We start from the raw sequence: 11238 nt of genomic DNA on the forward strand, positions 1-11238 counted from the left end.
TTTTAGGTGAAGATCCCCACAAACACTTAAAAGAATTCCATCTAGTATGCTTAAGCATGAAACCTCAAGGTGTTACCAAGGAACAGATCAAGCTGTGTGCCTTTCCTTTCTCATTAGCTGATAAAGCAAAGGATTGGCTTTACTACTTACCCCCCGGTTCTATCACCACATGGAACGGTATGAAAAGGCAATTTCTTGAAAAGTTCTTCCCTGCCTCCTGAGCTGCTAACATCAGAAAGGATATATGTGGTATAAGACAATTCAGTGGGGAAACTCTCTATGAATATTGGAGAGATTTAAGCAACTCTGTGCCAGCTGCCCACAACATCAGATTCCAAATCAGCTCCTTATCCAATATTTCTACAAAGGGTTATTGCCGATGGATAGGAGTATGATTGATGCAGCAAGCGGAGGTGTGTTGGTGAACAAAACTCCTACCCAAGCAAGAGAATTAATCTCGAACATGGCAGCCAATGCACAACAGTTCAGCATTAGATAGGAATCCATTCCAAGAAGGGTCAATGAGGTAAGCACTTCTTCCATCAATCAAAGATTAGACACTCTTACCTCTCTTGTGGAAAAATTGGTGGTAGGTCAAGTATAGCAAGCAAGAACATGTGCCATTTGTTCAACTACGAGTCATCCAACCGACATGTGCCCTACACTTCAAGATGAACCCTATGAACAAGCCAATGCTATTGGAGGCTTCCCACAAAAGAGATACAGTCCCTACTCAAATACCTACAATGCAGGATGGAGGGATCATCCTAACCTCAGCTATGGAGCCAAGCCCTTCAGCTTCCAACAACAGCATCAATCTAGATTGTCGGTTCCACAATATTTGTCTTCCAACCCAGGTATGTCTTTGGATGAAATTGTTAAAGCACTTGCAACTAACACTCAACAATTTCAACAAGAAACAAGGACAAGCATCCGAAACCTAGAGAATCAATTCAGCCAATTGGCAACTGCTATGAGTCAAATAGAATCTCAAGTATTAGGAAGGCTGCCCTCCCAGACCACAGCTAACCCAAAACAGAATGCTAGCGCAATCACCTTGAGAAGCGGGAAGGAGCTGAATGAACCTAGTGAAGAAGCATCCAAGGATACAACCAAAGAAGAGAAAGAAAAGGAGACACCATCACCCCGAAAAAATTCAAGCGGAAAGCAACCCCAAGCCATAGTCATCACTCCATGTTTTCCTAGCCGATTTGCAAAATCCAAGGAGGAGCAAGACAAGGATATTCTCGAGACATTCCACAAAGTTGAGGTAAATATCCCCCTCCTTGATGCAATCAAGCAGGTACCCCTCTATGCTAAATTCCTCAAGGAGTTGTGCACCACTAAGAGAAGGCTGAAAGGTGATGAGAAAGTCCATATAGGAGGAAATGTTTCAGAAATTCTCCAAAAGAGACTACCCCCTAAATGCAAGGATCCAGGTATGTTCACTATCCCCTATAAAATAGGAAATGTCCATATCGAAAAAGCAATGTTAGATCTAGGAGCTTCGTTAAATGCCATGTCCCATTCTATTTACATGACCATGAATCTCAGACCACTGAAAGAGACGGGTGTGATCTTACAACTCGTTGATCGATCTACTACACACCCGAAGGGGGTTTTGGAGGACGTCTTGGTCCAAGTTAATAATCTGGTCATTCCTGCCGATTTCTATGTGATTGATATGGAAGAAGATGATTCTTCCAATCCAACTTCAATTTTGTTGGGAAGGCCATTTCTTAAGACCTCCAAGATTAAAATCGATGTGCATAAGGGGACACTTACCATGGAATTTGATGGTAAAATTGTTAAGTTTAATATTTATGATGACATGAAATATCCTACTGATGATAATCATGTTTATTCCGTTGATGTGGTTGATTCTTCAACACAAGAGGTTTTTAAACTTGATGGGAAAGATGTATTGGAAATCACCATTAGTAAGCATCCTGAGAAAGAAGAGATAACCTAGAGTTCTAAATTGCAAGAAACTGTTGCAGCATTGAATGGTTCTCCAGAGTTACAACAGTCAGGTAATGCTCCTTATATTATGTTGCCGACTTTTGACATAAAACTTTTACCCTTTGTTTTGCAAGTCCCTATTCCAAATTTGAACCCACCCATGATAGATGAAAGGGGAAAGCACTGGAGGTTGCAATTACAAGACCTGGAGGATCCAGTTTATGATTAAAAACAAGGAAGTTTATTTTTTTCTTTTTCTTCTTTTTTTTGCATTTATAGTTTAGTTATTTCCACTTTTTCTTTTCATTGGGGACAATGTAAGTTTCAAGTGTGGGGGAGGGGATTTAGGCTATGTTTTAAAATTTGATTTAGGTCATGTTTTTCTGCATTATATATATAAACTCAACTCTTTTAAAATCAATTGAAACAATGTTCTGGGAAAATTCTTGTGGACCTAGTAATGAGGTACAATTAAGAAGTACACGACCTATCTGAAGCCATCTCCTTTTTAGTTAGTCCTCAATTCAGGTTTAAGTAAACAGGGCAATTACTTTATCATTGCTATAATTGGTAGGATGGAGCATAAAACGCACCTACCGGTCAAGCAATCCAATGGTAGAATGGAGCCTAAAATGCACCTACTAGCCAAACAATCCGATGGTAGGATGGAGCATAAAATGCAGCTACCAACCAAGTCATCTGATAGTAGGACGGAGCATAAAATGCACTTACTGGCCAAGTAATCCAAAAGTGAAATGGAGCATAAAATGCACCCACTTCATCAAAGGAAAAAAAAACAAATAAAAATGAAAAGAGAGAGAAGACAATGATGTTTTCCCTGATTTACTACCTGGTTTGCAGTAGCAAAAATTGGAATGACTGATGAATGAGTCGTGTATGACTTGGTTGCGTTGATTTAAGGACTTGCAATGGTTAACCTAGAATATTTGTGGAAAAAGATGAAGGAGAGTTGAGTTTAAAAATCGGTAGGATAGTTAGTTTGTTATTGTTCTATTTTTGCTTGAATTTTGTCTTGCCCGAGGACGGGCAAGGTTTAAGTGTGGGGGGATTTGATGAGAATAAAAATTATCATATTTTTATCCTTCAATATTCAGTCTTTTATACTTAATTAGTACCTAATTGGACTCACTATTCTTGTGTTTCGATTTAGGGCACGAAAGAATACGTTATGGGAAAAACAAGGCTAATCGGGTAATTTTATATAGTTTCGGAACCATGAGATAATTTGAGAATAACTCTCTCATTCAGACTCCGATTGATAAGATTAAAGATGCATTGGAAAGATAAGGAAAAACTCTACAACTTTCATGTTTTGAGTTTTGACAGATTCGAACTGAATAGAGGTCAAAATTAGGGCAAAAGTCTAAGAAAATTCATAGAGAAGCCCAGTTCGCAGTTGAAGCCCATTTCGCAGTTGAAGCCCAATTCGCAGAGAAGCCTTGCAGCGGCCCAATTCGTTAAGGAAGCCCAATACAAATGCAAGAATAAGAAACATCAAAGAGTCCTATCAGATTCAATTTTCTGTTGTATTTTTAGAAAGATAAAAGAGATTAGGATTACCAGTTAAGAGATAGGCGTAGATTAGATCTAATCTAAGCATTATCTATTAGAGAACTGATCTCCCAATGGAGAAAGAACTCCTTAGAGGAGAATGAGATAACTCCCTCCTAATTCTATATAAAGGGGGGGGGGGGGGGGGGGGGGGGACTAGCACCCAGGGCCATCATCAAACCCTCCAAGAGAGCTTCAGCCTTCAAAGAGAGCAATCAGCAACCAAGGAGGAAGAAGCAGAGTTCGCCCCCCTCTCATCTTGAAGCTGCGATTTCATCATAACGAATTGGTTACGGAAGCTTTGATTTTATAAACATTGTGAGATCTAATTGATTTTTATTTCAGTTCATTGTTTATGGGTATTCATATGTTTTTTGTGATTAACTGTGAGGATAATTTTTATTGATTAAGCAAAAATGGCCCCTTGCTCATTCAATGAAAATAATCTATGGCCGATTGAACCTCTAGTTTCGTATATGATTGGTAGGTTCAATCATGATGGCAACTAACAAAAATTGATTGCAAAAAAGCTTTCGATTTATGTTAAGAAAATGTATGATCCGGTTTAAACGGTCTGAGCTTGTGAGATCGCTGACTAGAATTGGGTCTCTCCCCTCTTAATGCTATTAATAGATTAAATCCTAAGAGCTTGTTTAGACTGTCTATTAATAAGAGAAGCAATCAAAGAGCTTGTTTTGGTTGTCGAATAATACAAGTAGAGGCTGGCCTTTAGAGCTTGTTAATGGCTATAACCAATTTATTCGTAAACATATGAATCTATCTTTGCATCGAGGATCAATGATAAGAATCAAAGCAGAACTTGTCCCTTTAACCAGAAGCTAACTTGCATTGATTTAATCTTTTGCTTTCTGTTATTTTCTTATTTTCCTTAGCTTTACAACCCCCTTACTTCGTTTACTTGGAAATAAATCCACCCAATCCCTGTGGAGACGACCATGCTCATCACTATCTACAAATTATTTAATTGGAGCAAGACTATTTATCTTTGGTTGGATTCGACACTCACCAGCGGAGAAAGAGGATAGTGTTGTGCAATGAATGTTATGCGACTGTGTAGTACAGCTGTGTAGCATGGCTGTGTAGTGCAGCTTACGCGGTGTGTGTGTAGTGTGTAGGACAATCAGACGTGTGACTCGAATAAAACATTATGCATTAATCATCAAACTACTGATAATACATTCGAAGATTCCCTATGTTCCAACTCCTCAATATTGGTCAGCCATCGAGGTCTTCGAGTCTATGGGTGCTCAGTCAAAGAACTCTAGTGACTCTGTATGGCCCTTCACAGTTTGGTCTGAGCTTGCCTTCATCGGGTGCAGGCACAATAACTTTGTGGAGGACGAGATCACCTATTTTGAACTCGCGTCTTTTGACTTTGGAGTCATAGAATTTTGCCATCCTCTATTGTTGTGCTACCATCTTGATATGTGCTCAGTCCCGGGCTTTTTCTACCAAGTCTAACTCTGTGCAGAGGCCCTCGTCATTCTGATCTTTGTAAAAAACCTCGGTCCAGAGAATTGGGAAGCCTATTTCCATGGGTACCATGGCCTTGGCCCCGTAGGTCAGGCTGAATGGTGTCTCTCCAATAGTCATCCACAGAGTAGTCCTGTATGCCCAAAGTATGCTCGGAAATTCCTCGACCCACCTTCCCTTGGCCTGATCAAGCCGAGTTTTCAGGTTTTGCAATAAGGTTCAATTGGTCACCTCGGTCTGCCCATTGCTTTGGGATCGATGTATGGCAGTGGTTCGGTGGTCAATCCTTAGGTCAACGCAGAGAGTTTCGAACTTTCAGTCGGTGAACTACATCCCGTTGTTTGTGATGAGGATGCGGTAAACACCGAACTGGCAGACAATACATTGCTAGAAAAAATTCCAAGCATTGTGCGTGGTAATTCATGCCAGAGTTTCGGCTTCCACCCATTTGGTGAAATAATCCACTGCCACCAAGAAGAACTTCTTTTGTGTGACCACGATGGGGAAGGGACCGAGGATGTCCATACCCCACTGTGAGAATGAGCACAGGTTGGTGATTGGATTCAAGAGGACTGTGGGCTGATGATGAAGATTAGAATGTCGCTGAAAACTGTCGCATTTCTAAATTAGTTGGATTGCATCTTGCTTCATCGTCAGCCAAAAATAACCTTGCTGGAGTGCCTTGTGTGCTAGGGTGCGCGCACTGGAGTGGTCTCCTCAGATACCTTTGTGGATCTCCCTGATGACGTAATCTGCCTCGGCTGGGGAGAGACACTTCAGGTAGGGGAGAGTGTGCGAGCGGCGGTAAAGTTGGCCTTGGATGAGGCAATACTGGGCTGATCTATGCTAGAGACTCTTTGCTTCTGTCCAATCTTCCGCAAGCATGCCTTCTCAGAGGTATTGTGCGATGGGGTCCATCCAGGATGAACCATGCTGCATCGGAAGGATGAGGAGGGCTGTCAATGCGATGCTTGGCTGAGCCAGCGCGTCTAACCGCACTGTTGCATCAAGGTTAACTTTTGGGGAGCTAGCTAGCTTTGACAGCGCATTGGCTCGTGTGTTTTCAACCCGAGGAATCTGCTGGATGTTGAAATGCTCAAGCCGGTGGATGAACTTTTGCACCTTCTATAGATAGCTCACCATCGTAGGTGTTCGTGTCTCAAACTGGCCAATGATCTAGTTGACTACCAACTAGGAGTCGCTGAAGGCTTTAATTCTGTGGGCTCCCAGATCAAAGGCGAGGCGAAATTCTGCGATCAGGGCATACTCAACCTCATTGTTGGACGCTTTAAACTCAAACCTAAGAGCATGCTCTGACACCATGTCATCTGGGGCGAGGAGAATGAGGCCGGCCCCGCTGCTTTGCTAATTTGATGAACCATCCACATGCAGAGTCCATACTTGTTGTAGGGGGGTAGGATCCTCGGCGATGAATGTACATTCAGCAATGAAGTCGGCCAGGGACTGATCTTTGATCGCAAGTCGAGGTGTGTATTTGATGTCAAACTCACTTAGCTCTATGCTCCACTTGATCAAGTGGCTAGATGCTTCCGGCCTTTGTAGGACTTGCTTGAGCGGCTGGTCGATGAGCACTCGAATGTTGTGGGCTTGTAAGTATGGCCTGAGCTTTCTGGTCGAGGTAACTAGTGCCAGGGTCATTTTTTCCAAGTTGGAGTACCGAGTTTCCACACCATTGAGGACTTTGCTGATATAGTAGATCGGCCTCTGTACCCAATCTTCCTCCTTAACCAGCATAGAGCTGATGACCTCAACCCCATTGAGAGGTAGAGCAATAGCTCATCTCCTTGGCTCGGTTTGGTGGGGAGAGGTGGCAAGCTCAGGTACTGCTTCAGCTCTTGAAAGGACCATTCGCATTCCTCGGTTTAGTAGAAGTTCTTCGGTCGCTTCAGGGCTTTGAAGAAGGGCAGACACTGATACATAGATTCGGACATGAATCTGCTGAAGGCAACTACTCTACTGGTGAGTCGTTGCACTTTTTGTGAGTCTGGGGCGATTGCATGTCGAGGATGGCCTGTATTTTCTCTGGATTTGCTTCAATCACTCTTTATGTCACCATGAACCCTAGGAATTTACCTGAGTCAACCCTAAAAGCACATTTGGTTGAGTTTAAATTCATCTTATACTTCCTAAGGGTGCCGAAGACTTCCTTTAGGTCAGCAAGGTGGTGCTCGGCCTTCTTGTTGTTCATGAGCATGCCGTCGACGTATGCTTCCACATTTTGCTTGAGCTGGTCCTTAAATACCTCTTTCACCAGTCGTTGATAGGTGGCGCCAGTGTTCTTGAGGCCAAAGGGCATCACCTTGTAGTAGTATAGGCCGCAGTTAGTGATGAAATCCATTTTCTCCTAGTCATCTGTGTGCATTCGAATCTGGTTGTACCCTGAGAAAGCATCTATGAAGCTCAGGAGTTCATGCCCTGTTGTCGTGTCGACAAGCTGATCAATCCTCAGTAGAGGGAAGCTGTCCTTAGGCGGGCTTTGTTTAGGTCAATGAAGTCGATGCATATCCTCCACTTCCCATTGGCCTTCACCATCACCACGTTGGCTAGCCAATCGGGGTATTTGACTTTCCGAATGAAGCTGACATCGAGTAACTTCTACACTTCATCAATAATCACTTGCCACCATTTTGTAGCAAAGCTTCTCTTCTTTTGCTTGATAGGTTGGTAGCGGGGGTCGACGTTCAAGCGGTGCGTGATGACTTTAGGGTCCTTCCTCGACATATCCACCACTAACCAAGCGAACACATCGGTGTGATCCCTTAGCAACTAGACAAGCTCTTCCCGGATGCGATCATCTAAGAGAGCCAACTTGGACCATCCTCTCAAGGTCTTTTTCGTTGAGTGGCACTTGGATGAGGTCTTCGACAGGTTGGCCATGTTGTGTTCTCACCTCGTCCTGCAAATCATAAGCTTCTACCATCCTCAGCAAGAGAGCAAATAGCATTGTCATGTAGTTTTTTGGTCTCCACGTGCTATCCCTATACCGTATTCGGTGAGGAACTTCATGGCAAGGTGGAATATAGAGACCATAGCTTGCAAAGCATTAAGGGTCAGCCTACCGAGAATGGTGTTGTACGATGAGGGGCAACGAGCCACAATGAAGTCGACCATTGTCATCGCAGTGATGTCGCTGTCTCCGATCATGAGGGGAAGGGTTATCCTTCCAGTGGGAAAAAGGGACTCCCTAGAGAAGCCCATTAGAGGAGTGTTGACAGGGGTGAGGTGCTCTTTATCGATGCCTAGCTTCTCGAATGAGTCCTCGAAGAGCACACTAATGGAGCTACCTGCATCAACCAGAATCCACCGCATCTTGAAGTTGGCAACCTTGGCTTTGATTACCAAAGCGTCGTTTGTGCGGGGTCTGAACTCCTTAGAGGTTGTCGCCGGTGAAGGTGATTGACTAGTTGCGCTTCTTCTTGTGTCCTCGGTTGTTGATTTTGCAAAGCTGCACATACTTCTTACACCCTGAGCTGCTTTCTCTCCCTGCGACGATCCCTCCTGATATCACATGAATCACACCGGCAGGAGGAGCTCGGGACGGTGGCCAAGCATTCTCCACATGTTATTCCTCCTGTGCTGGCTACTTACTTTTATCGATGAACCCGCCGAGGTACCCGCGCCTGATTAGGACTTTGATGTGATTGTGCAGGTCAAAGTAGTTCTCCGTGTCATGACCGTGGTGCCTATGGAATTCATAGTACTTGTCATGGTTCCTCTTGTTGCCTTGTGTTTTCATCTTTTCGAGTCAGCGAACGTAACTGTGGTCACGGATTTACATTAGAACTTCAAACCATGGTGTATTCAACGGTGTGAAGTTCCAATAGGTCGATGGCGATGTCCACAGTTTGTAATCGGGTTGGCGGTCCTGCCTCTTGTGTGTCCCGGTCTGATATGTCTGCCTTTCGCTCCTCTGTGTCTCTCCTCTTTTTATCAGGCCTTTCTTCCTCATCCACAGCTGTTGTGCCTCTTTCGCATTGATGTATTTTTGCGCATGGTTCATTAGTGCATCTAGGGTCTGCGGAGGGTTTTTTGGGATGGAGAAGTTGAATGGTGAGGGGCGGAGTTCGTGTTGAATAGTAGTGACGGCCACGGACTGATTCAGGTTCCGGACCTGTAGCGCTTCCTTGTTGAATCTCGTCATATAGTCTCTGAGAGATTCTGCCTTCCTCTGTCATACTTGCATAAGGCTGGCCGAGGTCTTCTAGTGCTTTTGGATTGCCATGAATTGTGTGCGGAATTGGGTTTCCAACTGCTCCCACGATGCTATGGAACATGAAGGCAGGGAGGAATACCAAGTCAGGGTTGGACCTGTAAGGGTGGCCACTAGGGCTTTGCACATCAGGCCCTCAAGAGGATCCGTCCAACATCATATGAGCCTTCAATGCCTCAATGTGGTCAGTGGGATCAATATCCCTATAAGGGTGGCCACCTTGTGGGAGGCACCTCGTCCACGATCACCTGGGTCAACGGTGGTTCCTTAGCGGTTGGCACAGCTGGCTGCATAGGCTGATCTACAACCGGCGTTGTGCTTCTCTGGCCTTGGTTGTACTCCAACTCTTCCAAGCGTTGTCAAATGTCTTGAATTTTTGTGTCTCTGTTATTCAGAATTGCAGTACACGCGACTTTTTCCTTCTTGGGCTGTGCGGAGCGGTCTTTCACTGAGTTGGACTCTGCGACGGAGATCACGCGAGGTGGCGTTCGCTTGCCGAGTCTCTCTTTAGAGGGGATTCGTGTGCTTTGGTGCGTCCTGCTGCGGTTATCGGGCTCGCAAGTGCGGGCCATGGAAGCGGACCTCCTTGTTGTGTCTTGCTTTGCACACTCGGACCGCGCTCCCCTCCTTTCTGGCCGACGCATTTTGGGGTCCTCAGGATGAGGATCGTCCTTCGTACGTGTCGGGGCATGAGGGGGGACGGCCCGGTTGGGCAGTGCCGCGGATCCTAGTGTTTCCATCATCTCAAAGATCTTATCGACCTTCTCTTGCATTGCTTGAAACTGCACAGGATCAACTACGGCTGGAGGCCGCACTTCAAGACCTGTGATCAAGAAAGAAGAAATCAGAGGTCCGAGGTGTTATCCTCGGGTAGGCACTCTGACACTTAAGTCAGTAGGAGGTGATGGATGGTCGGGCCGAGCAATAAGAGTGCTGGTTCGAGCAGAGTAACAGTATGGGTGTGAGAAGTTGGAATTCCTTATCTTGAGTGGGGAATGCCTCTTTATAGCCAAACATCCGTGTTCTGGTCGAATTGGGCTTCTGAGGTTTTTGGAATGAGGTTCTCCATCGAGGTTCTCGGGCTAGAGTCCTATTCCCTAGTAGAATTGTCTTTCCTCTCTCCTCTTATCTGTAGTTGCGTTTATCCGCATCGACGCATGGTTAATGTAAATAAGGGGATAAGATGGGAGGCACAATAGTAGCGTAGCTTGACCGAACTATCTTGACATAGTCGGGCTATGCTATTATGGCTGAGCTATGCTGATGTGGCTGAGTTGACTGAGTAATGATTGGATGGCCACGTATCTCTAAGGACCAACTCAGCCATAACCCAAATATATACTAATCCACAGTGTCAACCAAAGGCCTGAATACTCCTCAATTCCATGAGTTGAGAAGCAGGTCCAACGCTGGACCCAATTAATGGGTTCCACTAAATATAATTATAAAAGTACATTGAATGAACGTATTGAAGTGTAGGTAATTGGTGTGTAAAGTGAAGTACATACACAGCCCAGCCCGGACAACGGGGCTTAATGAACTTGATCATTCTGATTTCCGAGACTAGCAAAGATAGCATAATCGATCCATTAATGTCATGCACGTGGTGCTCAGTTGCTCACTGCTCAGCAACAACAGTCAATTAATGTAGGAATTGCGCGCATCAAAAGTTTTCCACAAAAAACATGGTTATACGATGACCGGTGGAGAAGTTTATAAAGACCAAAGCTTTTTCGATCCATGTCAAGCAATAAAGTTGAGGCCTCTGTAAAAATATGCAATACAATTAATGGCCATGGGGAGTTAAAAGCCAAACAAATCTGTCAGACATCTAAATATATATATGAGTTCTGAACATGAGAGATGAAGCCTTTGTAAAACATAATGGACGGTATCCTTCCACCTCATCACTAATTAATAAGTTATCTATAAATGCAGATGCAGCTACTTTCAATCACTTACTGGGAACTGAGACCAAC

At 44.3% G+C, this 11238-nt stretch overlaps 1 protein-coding gene across 1 annotated transcript; it reads left to right on the top strand.

Moving 5' to 3' along the window:
• The first annotated feature begins 652 nt into the window (after positions 1-652).
• On the top strand, positions 653-1972 carry LOC148870696 (uncharacterized). Its single transcript, XM_088969986.1, has one exon. The coding sequence runs from the start codon at positions 653-655 to the stop codon at positions 1970-1972; it is 1320 nt and encodes a 439-aa protein (XP_088826112.1).
• Positions 1973-11238: the final 9266 nt, after the last annotated feature.

The sequence above is a fragment of the Nelumbo lutea genome, chromosome 2, assembly GCF_056320005.1.
Source record: "Nelumbo lutea isolate HS-2025 chromosome 2, American lotus-T2T, whole genome shotgun sequence".
Classification (NCBI taxonomy): domain Eukaryota; kingdom Viridiplantae; phylum Streptophyta; class Magnoliopsida; order Proteales; family Nelumbonaceae; genus Nelumbo; species Nelumbo lutea.

Bases quoted from the DNA above. Each gene is read 5' to 3' on its own strand.
- LOC148870696 (XM_088969986.1), top strand. From the start codon at position 653: ATGTGCCCTACACTTCAAGATGAACCCTATGAACAAGCCAATGCTATT.